Source organism: Stylophora pistillata, chromosome 2 (genome assembly GCF_964205215.1).
Source record: "Stylophora pistillata chromosome 2, jaStyPist1.2, whole genome shotgun sequence".
NCBI classification, from domain to species: domain Eukaryota; kingdom Metazoa; phylum Cnidaria; class Anthozoa; order Scleractinia; family Pocilloporidae; genus Stylophora; species Stylophora pistillata.
In genome coordinates, this window is record NC_142520.1 from 19648333 (window position 1) to 19669726 (window position 21394).

General features: G+C 39.0%; 2 protein-coding genes across 2 annotated transcripts in view; one reads left to right on the plus strand and one right to left on the minus strand.

Moving 5' to 3' along the window:
• LOC111347678 (uncharacterized) overlaps positions 1 to 21394 on the minus strand; it is a 724620-nt gene that overhangs the window by 108961 nt on the left and 594265 nt on the right. The window lies entirely within an intron of this gene.
• Positions 8172 to 14539, plus strand: LOC111341251 (uncharacterized). Its single transcript, XM_088747827.1, has 4 exons — positions 8172 to 8370; positions 11882 to 12211; positions 13040 to 13173; positions 13271 to 14539. The coding sequence occupies exons 1-4, from the start codon at positions 8172 to 8174 to the stop codon at positions 13919 to 13921; spliced, it is 1314 nt and encodes a 437-aa protein (XP_088603953.1). The 3' UTR covers positions 13922 to 14539.

Here is a 21394-nt window from a genome sequence, read left to right on the forward strand (position 1 = left end):
TCATCCGACGAAACACTCACCGACCCACTACCACTACCGAAACAAACGACACCGCAACCCCTACGACTACAGCAACCATACCGTACATAAAAGGTATGTCTGAAAACATCTCGCGCATCTTACTACCCTTCAATATCCGCGTCGCCCACAGACCCATCACCACACTACGTCAGTTACTAACCAACGTTAAAGACAAAGACGAACCGAGGAACAGACAGGGAACGATTTATAAGATCAATTGTTCCGACTGCCAAGCCTCCTACATCGGTGAGACTGGCAGAAACCTCACAACAAGACTGACTGAACACAGACGGGCGACGAGGAAAGGTGATGTCAGCAACCACATTGCTGAACACCATCGACTTACCAACCACAACATTGACTGGGACTCTGCGCAATGCCTCACCTACAGCACTGACTATTTTCAACGACTGACTCTGGAAAGCTGGTTTACTAACTTAGAACAGACTCCCCTAAACAGATGTCAACAACTACCCGCCCCATACAAACGACTCATTCACGACATAAACATCACAAACGACCGAAAAAGAACAACCTAGCTTTACCGACAGACCGAAACAGACCAATCACGAACGACTTACGTCACTTGAGTCTTACAGCCAATAACATCACGGCAAAACCAACCGATCATTTCACACGAACTGGAATAAGAACATTCTACTGACAACAATCACTCACTTGACTCTGATGATGACTTCCGCACAGGTTGTCGAAACGTCAGTCACTGCCACCGACAACAGTCCTTCTCAGGACTACACTCACCCGGACGATCAGACTACACCTTCACATGTTACCCCCGGGTTCAAACCATTTACTGCAATAAAATATCAAGCAGAAAAGTAATGAGGATAAGGAAAAAAGAAACTCAGGGGATGTTAGTTGATTCAATACCGAATTCTCCAAACTAACATCACAAGAATTGTATGGGGACAATAAGGAGAATTAGTAACGAGATCTTGGGAGGCTTAGGGTTAAACTGGGTTTAAAGTAGAAAATATTTTTACTGATTCATAAATGTTACCGAATTCATAGATTTTTTAGGGTTTATTTATCAGGTTAATAAGCGCTTACACCAGAAGAGTATGCGGATGCACAATCCTCAATATGTGTCAATAAATCCGCAAACACTCCCTACTGAGTGACTACAAAGCTTTTTCTTGCCTCGATTGATGACAACAAAATTACACCAAAAAGAGGGATCGAGTCAATCAATATGGAAATCTAAGATGGACAGATGACGAATTTAAACTTGTGCTCGGAGTCCTTCGTGTATATTCTTCCGAAAGGATTGCGAAGGTTAAGAATGGGAGAGTATCAAAAGAAGAGAACTCGTCACGTTGTATGAACCACAAGATGGATTGCCATATGATCTTAGTCTGTTTAGCCGGGAAAGGATTGCAAATTTTATAGACAACAAGCAGAAATATCCGAACTCGTTCCTGAAATCGTTTACACGAATAAGCTTTCCGGATTCAAAACGGGTTTCGGGTTCGATGTTCTAGCTTTAGGATGGGGGGGGGGGGGTAGGGGAGGGGGAGGGGGAGGGGATTGACCTTATTAACTGATATCAGACTCATTAAACAAGCTGAAGACAACATTCTTTGTCAAAACAACAAACATATGAAATACATATATATGAACTGCGGTTATGAAACGTATATGTGCACGATCCTTCGCATTTTTTTCAGGTCTGATTTTCACTATTGCTTAAATAGTGCTTTACTGCGAAGGATCGTGCACATATACGTTTCATAACCGCAGTTCATATATATGTATTTCATATGTTTGTTCTTTAATTTATCATCTACGGGTTTATGTCGAATTAATTTGATAGCCTGCTCCCAGTTGGCTTGTTAGCTCAATTGGTAGAGCGCTGCACTAGGTCAGTGGTTCGAATCCCGTACAGGCCTGAATTTTTTTCAGGTCTGATTTTCACTTTTGCTTAAATAGTGCTTTACTGCGAAGGATCGTGCACATAAACATCCTTTGTCTTGGGAAATTTTAATGCAGAGTTACATCTCTTACCTTGAATGAAGTGTTTTTTTTCCCACTCATTCTCTGCAAGGAAGTTAATCTACGAATTTAAATAGTAACGCGGAGCTTCATCTTTTGCATGAAAAGGTTTGACGACCTGGGGTGAAGCATATAAATCGTACCTTGAAAAGCTTCTCAAGCTTCAAAAGCGAGCTCTATGCTTTATCTGTTTCTCTGAGCGAAATCGGCATGGAATTCCTTGATTTATCGACGCCGATATCTTACCGTTAAAATTTTTGTATTATGAGCATTTAGCAAACCTTATGTTTGAAATAAGATACAGTAATGCTCCTGGAAACATTCAAAATCTTTTTCAAGATATCTCTGATATTCATTCTTATAATACTGGATCCTTTGCCTGTAATAACTTTTACACACAAAGTTCCAGACTCTCAATTCAAGTGAATTCATTTTCTAGAATCGGAACAAAAATATGGAGAGAGAAGAAAAAAAGAAAAGTTTCAAAAAATGCCTTCAAGAGGAAAATAAAACAAACACTTTCTGAGATCCTAGCTTGGGCATTTTACCGTTGTTTTATCTCAAAACATAATAAAATGTATGTATGTGTGTATGTATGTATGAATAGATGATAATTATTCCTTTCGTACAGACAAACTGACGAGATACTCAAATGAGTTTTGGGTGGGTAAGTATTGTTACGTTTAGCAAATAAGTGTCATGATGAGTGATTGATATCAATAATTCTTTTCATTGATTTAAAGGCGTTAGCTTACTATATTTCAAACCAGTTTTTTAGAAGAGTCGAAAAGAGAAAGGAGTCACTGCACGTAGTCTGTTTATAAATCCGCAAAATGAGTAAAAACATTGAGTAAAGCCTTTTTGTCTTCGACAGGAAGTTGAGAAAACGGCTCTCAGCGACAGCGATACTTAACAACAGAGTTGACTTTATACTTTAAATATCTTTTCTTTTGATGCTGCTCATGATCACTAAAACAGGTACAAAAAGAGTCCTTAAGGATAGCGAGTGAAGGACGGAAAATAACTGCTCGAGGAAAAAAGAAACAAATTCAAGTATTTCGGTACACATCAATTAATCTGACAGCGTCCCTGTGACGGGCGGTGAAGCATTTTTCATGCATCCTGGCCAAATGCGATTGGCTAGCTCGTTTCTAGGAAGTGTAGCCTTAAATTGGGGGTACATCTCAGTCAGCAAACTACTGTTAAGCTCCTCGGTTTGACCAACAGCTCTAAAACATCCAAAGGATATTTTTTCAGCTGGTTTTTTGAGGACATGGGAGTTTTGTTTCACTTGTTCCTCGTATCTGTGGTCCTCCCTCTCGTCCATACGAGATCAGAAATTTCGTTGGCTAGTGGGGGTATGTGGCAAGCCCTCCCTCTCCCTTCCGCACATTTCGCTCGCTCCGCTCGCCCCAATACCCCCTCCTCTCCTCCAGGGCTTGCTTCGCAGGCTAGACAATTTCTATCCTGCCCAGATGGTGTGTATTAAATCTTGCATTTGTTGATGAGAGACCTTTGTTTTTCTCCTGTAGATCTTTCAGATTTGCAATTAACTAAAAACAGAAAGGAAACACATTTTCAAGGACTGAGATTCTCGTAGAAAAGGAGGCCTAACTAACAAAATGGCTACATAACTCATCGTCGTTTTTAAAAATATCCTCGATCCGTTTCTACAAAATGCGAACGTAAGTTTGCAAAGTTTCTAGTTATGAACGGAAAATCTTAGCAATCTGTTAACTGGTAATATCTTTTGCTGGTTATAATCTCAAACTCTTTTCAGACAAAAGATGTACCAAAGATTTATCAAGGTCCTCCAAAATTAATGAAAATATTTTCGCAAATCCGCGGAGATGTCTGGTGCTCGTACGCAGTCAGAGAAGAGCCCCAGTGTTTATGAAAAGCGTCGCACCCAGAGAAATAATAGTTTAGTTACTAACTGGTTGGAAAGGAATCGTTTTGAATTCGACCAATTGCCTCCCCTGTTTTTTACCTTCTCCTGCCAAATAAGAATCTTACTTTGGGTACATCATTATTTGCTACTGTTATATTTAGTCATATTTAGTCGGCGTTCCATTTCTACACCCCGAAAACACTTGCAGACAGTTGTTAAATATATACCAAAACGGTTCTCCTGTAGCTTTTAGAACTCGGCATTCGAGGCATATTGTTTCCGTTATGGCACTCTTCCTGTGTTATGTATTACGCAATTTTTGGAAGCTTAATGAAGAAGTTTTTCATAGCCAATACCAACAGACAGAAAATTTTTTAAATGCAGACAGAGAAATGATGTTACTTTTTAATAATGCGAAAGAAATACTGACGGCGAATGAATGTGTAACTGTGAACATATTAATATTTGTTATATTTAACAAATCTTTATTTGGAACATTTTCCTAATTCAATTAAAACCGATGCGCAATAAAGCGAAGGGAAGGTTTTACACTTCAGTAGCGGTTTCCGAGGGTCTATTTGATTTCCTTCACTATGTACACGTTTTATCCAATACAAATTTAATTGGTATGGGTCATGAAAAAAACAAACTAGAACAAAAACAAAATAAAGATCAAAATGTAAAATTAAAAATCTGGTCGCACTTGGCGCATGGGTTTCGTGAAATAGATGCAAGCAGGAGGTTTGCAGAGCACGAGAGAAGTATAAGAGTTGCTTCAGGTGAGGCCAAGAGATATTTCAAGATGAAAGCTTTTCTCAAAGTCTCTACGACCACAGATATAAAAATTCACTAAAGTTTTATCATGGTTATCCAGAATGAATGAAATATTTTCGCAAATCCGTTGATAGGTCTGTGCTCGCACGCACTCAAGGAAAAGCCTTTGTCAATGAAAAGCCTCGCACTCGGGGAAGTAAAAATTGATGAGTTAACTAGTTGGAAAAGAAATGATCTGAATTCAAGTAATTGCCTCTTTTCTTTTTACATTCTCCTGCTGAATAAGAGTCTCTCCTTGGGTATATCATTATTCGCTGGTTTTATATTTAGTTGAAATCATTGGAGGAAACTCTCGTGGTTAAACTCTAGTACCAGGAAAACATATTCCTGACAGGTGTTAAGCATATACCAACACGCATATCTTGTAGCTTTTATCACTGGGCAGTCGATAGTGACGATAATAATATAATAATAAAGTAATTATATACCGCTAGTATCCTCAAGGTTCAAAAGCGCTTAACAAGTGCGGCACAATAGTAAAATTATAAAAATGCTTTTTTAAAGAACATTTTCAGTTTCTTTTTAAAAACGGACACTTAGAAGCTGTTCATAATATCGGACTGCAAAGTGTTCCAGAGTGTGGGGGCAGTGGAAGTTATTGTTTGAAGAGATCTACACCATGTTTGCTCATTAGGAATTGCGCGCGCGCTCTGTCATAATAACTTTTAGGATAGGTGAGGAAATTGCGATTTGATATAATGTACACAAGTTGGGAGTTTATGATTGAAAGGTCTAACCACTTATATTATTAGACTTAAATGGAACTTATTAAGTTTTTTGGGTACGAGTTTTTATCGGAGTTCGGTCTCGTCAAAGTTACACTTTTGTCGTATCATGTTTAACAAATGTGAAGCTATTTGTTTAAGGTGTCCCGCAGAAAGTGAGTGAAATCAGTAATCAACCGCCAACCGTAAATCAAGTTTAGAACACAACCATGTATCATCTGCTAACAAGCTTCGGTAGTGACTTTTTGTTTTCTTTTGGTGATTAGAAAAATAAGCATTAGAGGCTGTTTATAATTGAGAAAGCCTTCTCAGCCTAGAATCTTTTGTTAACAAAAAAATGACAAGACCTGAGAAGACAGGCTATCTGGCAAATGACTTACCCCCCTACAACCCCTTAACCCGCAAAACAGTCTAATTCAGTCAAAACTCAAACAAAGAACAAAACAAAATCAAAAAATGGAAATAGTGTCTAGCGATAAGTTTTGAAACAATAGCCAATAATATGTGGCACTACCTCCTCCCACCCCAGAAAAGGGCTTCACATTAAGTAACAAATACTGTTTTCAGCTCCTTGTATAGATATGCGAGAAAACTGCATCTTTGGAATACCAAGTCATAAAACAGTTAAGAAATGTAGCAATAATTTCTTAAAAAACCTGGGCAAATACAGGCACAAAAAAAAGTTTCTTTCCAAAAGAATACCCGAATGAACACAGATTTGTGTCTAGTTATTTGTACTTCGGCACGAGCGTTTCGTATGAGGCCTTGAGCAATACGAGTCAGCGACGGCAAACCACTCTCCAATTTGTTACAAATCTTCTTCTTCGGGGGTCTTGCGCTTCTTATGATGAAGGTATACTCGGTAGTTATTTACAAGTACTTGTCAAAGCTACAATTACGTCAAAACTGGCCAAATTTGTGGGTTGAATAACAGAACCAAAGAGGCAAGACCTGAAGATTTTGTCGAAGACAAAACTAGATTTTACATGCCACGGTGGAGAAACAGAGGTATGGATGAAAAACACATAGTGTTTATCAGTATTGTTGTATTCAAGACTAGTACAAAAATGAAAAAAATGTAACTATATTATGCGATTTGATAGAGAATATACCTTGTTGAAATTAATGATCTTTTCTTGGTCAATAGAAGGTAGGTTGATCCAGACGGTAATTGTTATCGAACGATAACCATTCTATTGCTTCTTTTGCCAAGTCTCTTTAGGTTCCATTCCCGAGATTCCTACTGAGTCATGTGGAGACAAATGCAAATTTAAGTTAGACAAATAGCGAAGTTGAACTTCTGCTTGTAGTTGTTCGTGCATATTCCTCCCAAAAGTATCACGAAGATTTGGAATGGGAGAGAATCAAAAAAAGATATCAGGGAGACTTCTTCATGTTGTATGAACAACAGAATGGATTTTGATACGATCTTAAGCTGTTCAACTGCAAAAGAATAGCAAACTATGATGACCGTAGGAAATGTACTCAGATTCGTTTCTCAAATCGTTTACACCAATAAGCTCACTGGATTCAAAACGGTTTTCGGATTTAATGTTTATCGGGCGCGAATGTCGAACTACTTAGATACTCTGAAAAAAGCCGATAGGTATCACCGGGAAAAATAGGGTCAAAATTGGGTTCAGATGGAAATTCTATTGTTACACTCTCACTCACTAACTCACTCACTCATCTGGACAATATATGTAACACGCCCCTTTTAGAAGGCAGTTGCCAGCCACAACAAAGTTGATGGGAAGGCGCATCCCCTATAATTTTTGTTGAATCAGGTCATGAATCACGCGCAGTGTATAGTATATCAAAGATGAAAAACTAATTGTGGAATTGTGGTCATTACAGACATAATATTTTGCTTAAAAATACGAGCAAAGAAGCTAAAAACGTTAGTTAGAAAAAAGCGAGGATACAGCCATGCCGATCTGCAAGAATTTTTGCAATGTCGTCTGGGATCTAGCTTATGAAACACAATGAACAGGACCTCCTTTTGCAGATAATTTCCTGTCATTTATGATTTTATGCTTTATCTGACCGTAACTTTCTTGAGCAATAAACTCAACAATTCCTTGTGACCAACAAATCCAGCTAAACAAATCATGGAAAGGAAAGATTGTAGCAGTTGCGAGCATTTCGACGGATTTTCAGCCCTGATTTCTTTTCCAGAATACCAGGGCGACACATCAAGTAGCATGCGTTATTAACCAAGCGTGAGGTCAAGATAGCTGGATATTGGCCGGGTTCCTTTTTCGCAAAGGACGAGGCCTACGTCCAGCCATCTTGACAGAACAAGCTTAGTTAATTAAGGATCTAATTCATTGCAGAAAGATTTCGCTATATCAAGAATTAAGAATGACTTGTCTAGTTTGGGAGCCATGAAAGAAAGCCAACTGTGCTTGTAGCACAACAAAATCACGAGAATCGTCTCCGTTTTATTTGTTTGAACTATCTTCTACCGTGGTTTCCGTTTCCATCGCCGACACTGTCCAAAATCTATGAACGTAGCTCTAATTCAATTTTTTTTTTCATGCGCGGAATCAATGGGGGCATCCCCAGCCCATCTTGCCCGCTCGGGTAGCCAATCAGAACATAGAATTCGCCTCATCTTGCCCACGGGCGCTGCGAACGATGTAATAAGTTTGGAGTACTACCAGCACAGAAAGTCTGTGGGTAATATGGCCAAGTATGGAATACCAGAGGAGATCGTGGAGATAGTAAGAGTATTTTATGACGACTTCAAGTGTGCTGTAGAGGATCAGGAGGAAACTTGTGAGTGGTTTGATATTGAAAATGGTGTAAAACAAGGATGTAGTATGTCGGGATTTTTGTTCTTGATTGTTATGGATTGGGTAATGCGAAGAGCAGTTGGCAGTGGTAAAAGTGATATTAGATAGAAGTTTACTTCGAAACTGGATGACTTGGACTTTGCGGACGATATAGTCCTGCTCTCATCTACCAAGGAGCAGATTCAGGATAAAACAACAAGGCTGGATAAAGAGGCCAGACAGGTGGGACTCGAAATCAACAAAGAAAAGACACGCGATGAGGATCAATGCAAAGAAGATGAACAAAGGAGAAGATAAAGCAGTGAGTATATTCCATAATAGGTGCCTACGAATGACCCTTAGAATGCAGAATGATTGGACATATTGTTAGGAAAGATCGTAATAATGATTGCAATGTTGCTATGAGCTGGGCGCCAGAAGGTAAAAGGAGAAGGGGAAGACCAAAAACATTTGAACTTGGAGACTTACGGTAGAGAAAAAAAGGAAAGAGGCAGGTTGGAGGTCGTGGGAGGTGCGGACCGCAGCAACCAATCGAGAGGAGTGGGAAAGCTCTGTGAACGCCCTATGTGCCACGAGGCATGAAATTGATTGATAATGATAAATACCAGCTATCCAGCGAATTTCTTCCAATGCAAATTAATTTTATTTCGGCGAGTTGATTTTGGCTTCGAGAGGGAAAATAATTAAGAGATAGCAGCTACTCCAATCTTTGCTTTTCATGAAACAGGAAGGCATTTTAAAAGACAAAATTCTCATTTATTTTCGTTGTAGACATACCTGCACGCTTGGGGTAATCAGTAACACTGTTGCTGTATAACATTTCCACTAATATGCTTTTTTTATGACGTCGTGTTTTATTAAATTGTGTTTTAAAATTTCTGAGGAAATTTGATCAGAAAACCACAGAGATATCGATTTAAATCTTAAAAAAAAAACAAAATTAAAGGCTTTTTTATTCGCTTGCATTTTCACAGAGTTTAGCTAATAATATTTGTCATTTAATGCTGCTTCTAATTACTGAAACAAGTACAAAGGGAGTTCTTAGGGAAAGCGAGTAAAAGATAGATATAACCTCCTGAGGAAAAAACTAACAAAATAAACTTCTTCAGTACATATCAATTAACCTCAGCGTCTCTGTGACGTGCGGGAAAACATCTTTCACATATCCAAATTTGATTGGCTGACACGTTTCTGGGAAGTGTAGCCTTAAATTGGTGGCACATCTCAGTCAACAAACTGCTGTTAAGCTCCTCGGTTTGCTTGACAGTTCCAAAACATCGAAAGGATTACTTTTCAGCTGACTTTGTGCAGACATGGGGGTTTTTCTTTACTTGTTCCTTATCAATGTGATTCTTCTCCCCGGACAATTTCAATCCCGCCCAGACGGTATGTTTTTAAAGCTTGCATTTTTTGATAAGATACCTTTAATTTTTCTACCCTTAGTTTCTCATCCGAGCACTATATCAAAAACAAAACAAAACGTACATTTTCCAGGACTGAAATTCCCGTATATAGAGGCCTACGTAACGAGATGCCTACTGAGACTCATTGCCCATGTTAATGCGTTGTTATCTTTCGTTCATTCAGAATTATTCTAAGTTCTTTTTTACAATACGCGAAAGTGCGTTTCAGTTGCAAAGTTTATAGTTGTGACTGAACAATATCCGCAGTTACTTAATTGGTTATCTTTTTAAAAGCACATAGCCTCGAATTCTTTTGAGAAACTCAGTAAAGATCCACTAGTTTTATCCAAGTCATCGAAAAAAATGATCATATTTTCGAAAATTCCGTATAAATGTCTGCTTGCACTAACTCAATGAAGAGCCTAGAGCTAGCCTCGCACTCAAGAAAATAAAAAAATGATATACTGACTAGCTGGAAAGGGAAATGTTTGGACTCGAAAAATTGTCCCCCATCCTCTTAGATTCTCTTGTGGAATAAGAACTTCTCTTTGAGTAGGAAATTACTCACTGGTGTTATATTTATTTGAAATTTGGTTTGAATTGAAGAAAACATGCGTAGTAAAATTTATACACCTCGAAAACATATTGCAGACAGGTGTTAAACGTACACCAAACGCTTGTCTTGTAATTTTTAGAGCGCGGCATTCAGTGCATATTACTTTCGTCATAGTACCCTTCCTGTATTATGTATTACGCAATTTTTGGAAGCCTAATAAGTAAGTTTTTTCAAAGCTAATAAAATCAGCCGGAGAGAAAATTGTTGAAATGAAGGCAGAGGAACTATGTTTCCAATAATACAGAGGGGATATTGGCTGCGAATGAACAGGAACATGAAAACTTCTCACTTGACAGGTGGCTAAGAGATAGACGACATAAATGTCTAAGCATTAACATATTAAATTTGGTTATATTTGACAACGCTTTATCGGTGCATTTCATAATTCAGCTGAAATCGATGCACGATAAAGCGACGGGAAGATTTTAAACTTCTGTAGAAGTTTCCAAGGTTTTTTTTTTTCATTTTATTCAGCATGTACACGTTTTATCAAAAACAAATGTAATTAATATGGACCATGAAAAAAAATAAAACAGAAGAAAGATAAAAGGCAAAATGTAAAATGAAGAAATTTTTCGTGCTTGGTGCGGCCATATCGTGAAATGGATGCAAGCAGTAGGAAGTTTGTAGAGCACGAGAGCTGCATAAGTTAGCGTTTTGAGGAGTTTTGAAACCAATCAGCTAAGCTAGACTGAATTTACCAGCTGAGTTTGATCGCACACATCTTATTATATATTTTTATCTTTTCTCTTTTTTTTCTTTTATTGTTATAGTCTTACTTAATTGCCTTTTTGGTGGTCTGTTTCCACATGGGGTCCAGGACTCCTGTACAAAATCACAAACTGAAATCAACCGCCTACTGGTCAAAGCCACCCCCACCTCGGACCCCCCATCGACCATTGACACCTTCAAAGCAACTGTGTGTGTAAGTAGAACAAACCGCAGAAAGTGACAATTACCACGAAAATTAGGAGATGACAACGGTATTAAAAGGATATCTCATATTACAAGGCTATTGCTCTCACAGTTCCGATACATCGCTGATCGCTGTGCGAATGAATAAAAATTTAAATACGCTTAAACATTTCTTATCCAAAAAAGGCCAAAACATTTATCACCAAAGTCAGATACCCCGTTCGTTTCCAGTAAAGGTCTCTTCCTAGCACGAGAAACGCGAGTCAGCAGCGGTTTATCTTTACCCGATTCGTTTTAAATCTTCAAGGGGAGGAGAGATGCTGCCAGTCTTTAAGGCTGTAACCAGACTTCAGGAAAAGACGAGGCAATTTTCGAGCGCCGAGGGCGCGAGCCGCTATGGGGAGTCTGGGGGCATGCCCCCCAGAAAATTTTGAAATCTAGAGGTTCAGAAATGCTCTTTAAAGGACTTTTCGTGGCATTTTTCTTCAGAAAGGTCAATCTTCAAGAAAAGAAAAAAATTAAAAAAGGGCCAAAATCAAGACGAGGCAATTGCCTCGTCTTGCCTCATGCTAGCTACGGCCTTCAAGTCTTGCACTGCTTATGGTGAAGACCTACTTACAAGCTATTCACAGGCACTTAGACTAATTTTTTTTTTATCTTTGCAGTATATCTCGATTCAAGGCAGATGTTTCTGGTACACTATCCTCTCTGCGTTTTATCTTTCCTTCCTCTGTGCATGACCGCTAGTCCGCAGTGTGAGCCCGCTCAGCATTCAGAGAATGGAAAGGCTCTCAAAGGTCACATCTTTAAAAGAAAACGAGTACAAGATCCGTACGAATGTCGGGTGTTTTGCTACAGCGAGCTCACTTGTCAAAGCTACAATTACGTCAAAACTGATCAAATTTGTGAGTTGAATAACAGAACCAAAGAAGCAAGACCTGAAGATTTTGTCCAAGATTTAACTAGATTTTACATGCGAAGGTGGAAAAACAGAGGTATGAATGCAAAAGGCAACATAGTCTTAAAAAGTATTATTATATAAAAAGTAAGTACAAAAGAAAAACTTATCTACGTAACTACTTTCAGTTCTTGGACAATCAAAACTTATTGGTCCTGTTAGGTAAAAGTTTTCAGCCGTATATCTAGAATTTAAATATTCCATCTGATGTAGTGCACTTTAATCAACTTTTGATAAAAGGTAGGGTTGGAGAAAGGGCGAGAGAGGTAGAGAGAAAGACATAAAGAATGGGTCTGCTTAAAGCTCATCCAAAGATGGCAAAGGTTTATTAGTCGATTACAATATAACTAGATTGAAATGATAAATGACGGATTCCGTCAGCGTGGTTGCGGGACCGAGGTGAAACCCGGATATATTTGCAACACAATTCGCAGAATTCTTGTGCAGTTTCTTATAATAAAGCCTCAGATTATCTGAGGTAGGGAGGGATGGGCAGAGGGTGAGGGTTAAGGGTGGTGAGGGAGGGGGAGAGGCTCAGCTACAAGTCCCCCCTATTCAACCAGGGAGGTTGGGCCTAAGAGGGATGAGAACTTGATGGAAGTGGTCTACGTTATTTTTAAAGATGTTAGCTTCAGAGTGAGGACGTATCAACATTCTACCAGTTTTATCGAGTAAAACTTGACATATCAGACGTAACCTCATAGCAGCCAAGGAGTTGTTGACTTCGAAACTATATTATGCATACTGATGTGACCAAATTGGGGTATACCTTGTTGAAATGATCCTTGACTGGTTAATAAATGTAAGTGGATCAAGAAGGTAATTGCCATCGAACGATAACCATTTTATTGCTCCTTTTGCTAAGTCTCTTTAGGCTCTATTCCTGAGATGCCCGCCGAGTCTTGTGAAGAGATCAAGGCCAGCGAACAATGGATGGCAGTCAGCGGTAGATATTGGTTGGAGTCCCTGGAGACAAAAATGAAGTTCAAGAAATTTCTGGTAACTAAATGATCACTCTTTACTTATAGAAAATACACGAAGAATATATTTGGATCATAGGATGCAAGTTTGTATGAGGATCATAATTTCTCTACAGGTTTATTGCCACATGGTATCATTGGATCGGGCCTGGACTCTTCTCGCTCGATTCTCAAACAGTGACACCAAAAACTGGATGAATGACTCAGGATACTGGTGGTACGACAGTACAAAAGCTGCAGGAGAAACTGCTGATCCGTCCATCAACGTGGATATGATCTCGCCAGCCTTCTGGCTAGTAAGCGGCAGTGAGTTTAAGATCACGCGCAGTGATGACTTTGGACACGCTCCTTTGTTGCAGACAACAGGGAACTGTCTCAGCGGGCAGACATTCCGATCCAAAATCACTAGCTACGGTAACTTCAGAAACGGTTCAGTTTGGTCCGATACAAAGTGCCTGGGAAAATGCAAAGTTCAATACGGTGGACAGTACCTAACAACTGAGGGCTTTGGACAAGCTTCATGCAGCGGTGACCTGCAAGCTGCTGATGAGGTCGGCTTCTGGTGTGGCTGGGACTGGAGCGCTTCTGTGATCATGATTGGAGGAGGGGGTGAAAATTGTTCAAACACCGACCACGGAATTGGAATAACGGTGGCGAAACTTCCCTCTTTTAAAATGATGGAAGATAACAGAAAGGAAGCTGACTTTGGTAACAAGGGATGGGGTTTCAAAACTAAAAATTACTCATTGAGTTTGTGGATTCATTAATGAAAACGTTAGAAAACAGCGCGCGTACAGCCATGCTAATTTGTAAGAATGTTTGCAATGTCCTTTGGGATCTAGTACGTGGAACACAATGAACAGGCCCTCCTTCTGCAAATTATTTTCTGTCATTTATGTTTTATCTGACCGTAACTTTCTTGAGCAACAAGCTTAACAATTCCTTGTGACCATTAAATCGAACTAGACAAACCCGGCTTGATGCATTGCGTGACGTGATTATGCTTATTTATTTCCCTGTTCTGTGACTCATTTCGCGGGTGCATAAAAGTGAAAGAGGCCGTGAAACCAACAGCTAGTTAACGCAACAAGCTAGAATCAAAAGTTACTTTTTCATGGAAAGGAAAGATTGTAGTAGCTGCGAGCTTTTCCACGGAGTTTCAGCCCTGGTTTCATTCCTAGAATGCCAGGACGACGTATCGAGTTATAAAAGTTATTAGGTAATTTAGTTACATCAAGTAAGTTGAAATTGTAAATTGGCCACCTTAAAGAGTTAATATAAAAAGCTGACGTTTCGAGCGATAGCCCTTCGTCAGAGCGAATGGAAGAATTGTATTAGTGGTGGGTCTGTATGCAGAGAAAGGAGCTACGTTATTAGTGGGAACATGGTAAGAAGAAAATTACGAATAAATTAGTAGAATGAAAAGCGTTGATACCTGTGAGATTAAGAGTGCCGATTTGAAAGATCAACTTTTGTTCAAGAGTTTTGCAGCTTTCTGAGCTACCTAAATGTAAGGAAAGGCCGCAGATTACCATATGCCTTTTAGAACGATTAGGTAGGTTAAAGTGTCTAGTGACTGGTTTTGATGCATCCTTCTCGTTCCCTTCTATGTCGCGATGATGTTCTCGGAGTTGGTCACCTAGTCGTCTTCCTGTTTCAACGACATATATCGTTTTGCAATAAGTGCACGTTATGCAATACATGACGGTCACAGAGGTTTACGTGAAAGGATCAGTGATCTTTAAAGATCGTTTGGGTCCCGATATTTTCTCAGCGTTGTGAATGAAAGGACAAGTTTTGCATCGTGCGCGAATGCCTTTAAAAGTGCCAGGTTGGTCATTAGTATGTTTCTGTCGCGTTTAAATAAAATGAGTGGAAGTTGCGAAAAAATAATACCAGTCTATGGATCGTTTTGAAGTAATTGAAAATTTTTAAGAATAATGGATTTAACTGAGTGGTTGTGAGGGTGAAATGTGAGAGTGAATAGAGTGCGGTCGGAATTTTCCTTCTGTGACGTTTGTAGTGCTGACAGTCGACCGATAGGTTGCAATTGGGCGCGGTGGTGACCCGCTTGAACAACAGAAACAGGGTAGCCATGTTTTCAAAAAACTGGCTCATTGAATCTGATTTGCGGAAAAAATCAGTCATCACTATATACAAGATGAAGTATTAGAAACTGAGAAAAGGGAACGGAATTCTTGAAATGAGATGGATGCGAATACGGATACAACAAGTAACTATCTGAGTCTGTAGGTTTGTAATACACACTATTGCATAGACCTTTCCCTTCAATTGAAACTTTGATGTCTCAAAATCATAAAGAATTGTCGGAAATTTCCCAGGTATATATATTTGAGAGCCGGGTGAAAGGAATTGACTGCGGTTATGAATCGAGTTAGCTTCCCTCTGGTAGAGGAGGTAGCGTCGACAGACAGTTGTCAGTGTAGCGGCCGCAGAGTTCAGGTTTGAGGCCGTTGTATTGGCTGAAAAATTGGTCTTCGACAAACCTACAAACAGATTGGCATAGCTGGGTCCCATTTTGGTACCCATGGCTACGCCATGGGTTTGTTTAAAGAAGTTGTCTCCGTATGAAAAACAAGCGTGATGTCAAGATGGCTGGATATTAGCCGAATTAATTTTTCGCCAAGAACGAGGCTGATATCCAGCCATCCTGACCTAACAAGCTGGGCTGGTAAAGGATTTATTTCGTCGCAGAAAGATTTTGCTATAATAACTGGCTTTGCACGGACCTGGGAGTTTTTGTCCACTTGTTCCTTATCTCTGTGGCTCTTCTCCGCAGACAATTTCAGTCTTGCCCAGATGGTATGTTTTAAACCTTGCATTTGTTGATAAGAAACCTTTATTTTCTGCTCTTGACTTCTTAGCCAAGCAATATATTAGAAACAAAAGGGAACGCAGGTTTTTTTTTGTATTTAGAGGCCTAATTAACGAAATGGCCACTGAAACTCAACGACCATTTCCATGCGCTGTTATGTCTAGTTCATTCAAAACTATTCTAATTTTTTTTTTTCACAAAATGCGAATGTGTATATGCAAAGTTTTTAGTTATGACCGAACAATATCCGCAGTTACTTAATTGGCCATCTGTTTTATTGCGTGGAATTCTTTTGAGAAACTCAAGTAAAGATACACTAAAGTTTTATCAAGGTCATCTAAAATTAATGAACATATTTTCGCAATAAAGTTTTCTATGTCTGGTGCTCGCACGAACGAGATATGCCGAACTCTTGTCTTGTCATTTTTGAAACTCGGCATTTGAGGCATATCGTTTTCGTCATAGCAGCCTTTTTGGAATTTTTGGAAGCCCATCTGGTAAGTTTTTTTCAACGCTAATAAAATCGGAGAGAAAATTGTTGAAATGCAGGCAGAACAATTATGTTTCCAACACTACGGAAGGAATATTAGCAGGGAATGAGCGGCAACATTAAAACGTCTCATTTGACAGGCGGCTAAGAGATAGACGACATGTCTAAACGGTTAGCTCTGAACATATTGAGGTTGATTAAATTTAAGAACGCTTTGTCGGTGCATTTTCATAATTCACGATCAATTGAAATCGATGTACAATGAAGCGACGCCAAGGGGAGGATTTTAAACTCCAGTAGCGGTTTGCAAGGTTTTTTTTTTCTTATTCAACATGTACGCGTTTGATGAAAAACAAATTCAATGCTATTGATACGGGATCACGAAAAAAGTAAAACATAACAAAGATAAGAAGCAGAATAAAGAAAACTTTTTTGGACGAGAAGTCGAGAGGACCGCTCTTAGCAGGAAAAGCGCGCAAAAAGCCATTTGCAACATTTGTGCGCGTGTATGAGCTCTTTGTGATATTTTGAGTTACCCGCACTTGTAGCTTTGGTATCACCCGCTCTTCCTTTCGTCCTCAGGGGGGGGGGGGGGAGGACGCACGTGACCCCTTGTACTTGCGTTTTAACCGAGCAGTCACGTCATTATCGTAAGTCATTCCTGTTTCGTGAAGAGCCCATGACGCGGCACCGCACTGATCATTTACCCATCCAAAGGAACAAAGCGCCATCGTAAAATTATCCTGAAACTTCTTATCGCTACACTTTAAATACTTGATAAGGACACAGACATTTACGCACGAATAGGGGGAGGAATAGAAGCTCGGTGTAGTCGTAATATTCTCACTTCCAAAATGGCGGGCCCTACTGGCATCATCTTGTCTCGTGTGGAATTTCGTTGTTAATGGTGCCACATAGAGCTTAATAATCCCATAAAAGAAAGAGTCATATCTCAAAAAGCACCCATAGTTCATTCATGCAGTTTTCCAATAACTGATAATTACAAGATGTAAACTGACCAGTAAGTAGTTTACACAGAGCTGTGAGTGGAATGTTTTCTTTTTATTATTTGCAAACTATAAAGATAGGATTTTGATATCTTGCATCCCCTACTGGTAAGCTTTAGAGTTTTCTTTACAGATTGAAGGTCAACCATCGGCCATGTTCCGTTTTAAGTTTTATCAATCTTTAAACTTTGACGACTAGTGAGTCACTCCCTCGGGGAGGTTAATCTACGAGGAGGGGGTGGGGGGAGAGGGAAGGGGTGGAGGAGATTTCTTTGCAGATTAAAGGTTCAACCATCGGCCGTTTTCTGGCTTAAGTGTTTGAACCTTTTAGCCTTTAATTAACACCATTAATTAATATCGCACGCTTTAAACAAACTGAATAGGACAACACTCCTTGCGTTAGGGAATTTTAAGGCACAATTACATTTCTTTACTTGAATAAACTTTTTTACGGAATCATGCCCTTCGGGGAAGTTAATCTACAAGTTTAAATTGCAACGCGCAGCTTCATCTGTTTGATGAATAGATGATAACTGTTTCCTTTCGCAGAGAACAACTGACGGGATACTCAAATTATTTTTCTGTTAGCCTGCAGAGTAGGCGTAACTTGGGCGAGCGAGCACTCAGTATTTTCATAGCGAAAAATGGCCGCCATATTTGACTTTAATGGCAGCGGAACGCGGTGAGAGAAAGAAATTTGTACCGTGGAGGTGACTTACCGTCAACTATAAAGTCAACTCGCCCAAATAAGACGCCTGGTCCGCAGGTTAGTTTCGTTGGGCAAATATTGTTTCGTTCAACAAATAGGCGTCGCCCTTTCATGACATTTATTCGATTACAAGACTAGTGACTGACATTAATTTTATACATTGAATTAAAAGCTTTACCTTATTATATTTTAAACCAGTTTCTCAGAGGAATTGAAGAGGAAGAAGTCATTTCATGTAGTCTGTTTATAAATCCGCTCACCTGAATTGTAAACCTGTAAAGTGAGGCTGTTTTAACAGCCAGCCAGGTACGTTATATTTTACAATCACGTTTTCTGTATTTAGCTGCGAGATAAAGACTTGATTTGCGTTTGTTCTGTTTGCGAATGATAAATGTATCTCTTTTGCATCGACTAATTATTAAAGCCTGTATCAATATCATGCGGTTTGTGGCGATCGTCTGAGGTAAGCAGTTCTAATAAGGGAACAGGTGTTACGTCTTATAAGATAACTATCGCTGAATGAGACTCAAGAATTACAAAATTATTAAAAGATCATGGGTGACAGAGATGGAAGCTTTTGGTTCAGGCCTTGGGATGTGTCAGTTTCACTGACACTCAAAATTAACCGTTGAAAACTAAGCTTAGAAATCGATAACGTTTTGATAAAAAAACACGGGATAATAAAACGTTTAGACTAACTAAACATTGCAAATCTTTTTTTTTTCCATGTGCAAACTTTCATGAAATAAAAACCGTTGGACAAAACACTTGTCCCTCAGTGCGAGAGTCATGTTTCGTTGAAACAACGCTCCGTATCTGGTGCAAATAGCTTTTAGTGTTTTAACACTAAAAGCTATTACCACCAGGTGCAAAAAGTTTTTACACATTTTAGTAATAAAAACGATTGTCTCATGTCCATGTCCGTTACATTCTACCCCCTGCAAACGAGTTACAAATACACTAAAAGCTCTGCGCACATGTCATTCTATGCAGTCACCAGTCAACGGTTTTATGGCTGAGTGGTGGTCAGTTATGATGCTAACACCACAATTTACCGATAATTTTTTAATATTATTATTAATCTTAACAGATGAGTCTTCTCATAGTAAAGACTTCTAATCAATAATCACTTGATTTATAAAAACGACCGTAGCTGCGGTATTGTGCAATATCAATAATCGACGATTATCGCAAAACTTACGAGTTATCGGCGATATTTGCTCGTTATCTCAGTTGAGAAAATATGTCACGGCAGCTAAGTGATATTTTTATCCTAGATACGCAATATTTCACTGCAGACTAACGATTGATAATTTTTCTCCAAAAAAATAGAGAGGTTAAATAGTTCCTTCCAACTAACAAACGGTAAACACCGCAGCATACACTATGGAGTTATAAATGCATGCGGGAGGTTAGCGTCTTGAGTACTTAGCAAACTACCTAAGTGCATCCATAACTCAATAGTGTACGCTGTGGTGTTTACCATTTGTTTTAAAACATAACATTGATACATTGTAGCAAAATGGTTCCCTTTTATTTAAAAAATCTTAAGTGACCAGAAAGAAGAAGCGCGCCAAAACTAGTTTTTGCATTTGCTCACGTCACGTTGTCTTATCACGTACACCCATTGGCAAATGGTGACTTCTGAATTGACCAATCTGAGCACGTGTCTTACTTTGCTTATGTTTTAAATACCTGTCTAAGTCCTTCCAATCTCTGTAACTGATTTTCTTAACCATTGCAGCATTGCTAAATTCAAGGCAGATGCCTAACACTGTATTTCTTTCACTTTAAATCCTTGATCCCTCTGGTTAAGGCTACTGGTCCCCAGCGCGAAAAAAAGTTCGTTGGTATTACTTAGGATTATTAAAAATACTTGATAATTCTATCACAATTTTGGGCGAAAAATGTAATAGTCAATTCATGCCAAAGACACCCAATACCATATGTCTTAGTTATCAGGCGCACCATGATCAGCAAGTTTAGCGGGTCGCATTTCGTTAATTTTGTACGACCCGCTTCATTTAAAAGTCTGTTTGAATTTAAATCTTGCCTCTTAATTCGAACCCAGAGATGTAAAAAATATCGCAATAATCCGTCGCGCTTTGGCCTGAAATCGGTCTGGAAAATACGAGGTTTCGTAACTTACAAAAACGACCGATAAAATGATGTTAGTATGATACTTATTTGTTACCTGGATTCAGATAGAGCGGGAGGATATCAATCCAAATAAACTATTTAATTTAGCAGGCCGTACAGGGAAATCCGGATTCTGTTTCTTGAAAGTCCCGGTAACTAAACGGGCCCGAAGCCATGTTTTAATATCAAACTATAAAGGATAGAAAAGCAGATTCTAGCATCCAAATCAATTCATTTTGTTTCTTTAGTTGATAATTTTATTGCAATATCCTCAAACCTTTCGAAATCCCCATCATGAATGAAAACAGAACAGCTTTGCGGGTCCGTGAAGTAACCGTGACTTTGGAGAAACGGACCCCAGGTCCGCTAAATTGACCAGTCATAGCACAAGTACTAACTGGCTGATATGATAGTAGGTTTTACATTTGCACACAGTCTGAAAAAAAAATGTGAGGTTAGATTTATCAAAAGAGATCATCCTCTCCACCAAAGAGACGCCATTTTTCGAATATCTCAAATTGGAAACAATATATCAAACTCAATATATCAAAATGTTCGTAACAGAAGACAGAGAGAGACCCCGCAATTACCTATCTAGAATCAAATCTCCGCAATTAGCTACCTAGAATCGATTCTACGGATCATAACCCTATAGAGAAATCCTCTGTAACTGCCTAAGAACAATACTGCCGCTCTATGAGTACTTATGTAAATAGATTACTAGTCTTTCAATATAATTTAGCATTAGAGTTGAAGGGAGGGGGGTGGGGCTCCTGCATCTTTTATACTTTGTACGCTACATGTTTTAATTTGTAACATAGGAAAGGTATTTTTATCCTGTGAACGAATTAAGATATAATATTATTGATCATATCAATTGATCCGCTCACTCTGTTTGTGGCATCATGGGGTGCAATTTAAGGGATTCGCTGTAGAGAGGGAGGGGAGGGTGATTGGAGTAGTGTATGACTAACCCTCTTGAAGAGAAGAAATGATACTTAGTTAGGATGATACAAAAATCTACCGCGCTAAGAAATGCTAGGAAGAAAACTCTTAGAA

Coding starts and splice junctions, on each gene's coding strand:
- LOC111341251 (XM_088747827.1), top strand. CDS start 8,172: ATGGCCAAGTATGGAATACCAGAGGAGATCGTGGAGATAGTAAGAGTA. Junction 12,212..13,039: donor GCGAAGGTGGAAAAACAGAG/GTATGAATGCAA, acceptor CCTTTTGCTAAG/TCTCTTTAGGCTCTATTCCT. Junction 13,174..13,270: donor TGAAGTTCAAGAAATTTCTG/GTAACTAAATGA, acceptor ATTTCTCTACAG/GTTTATTGCCACATGGTATC.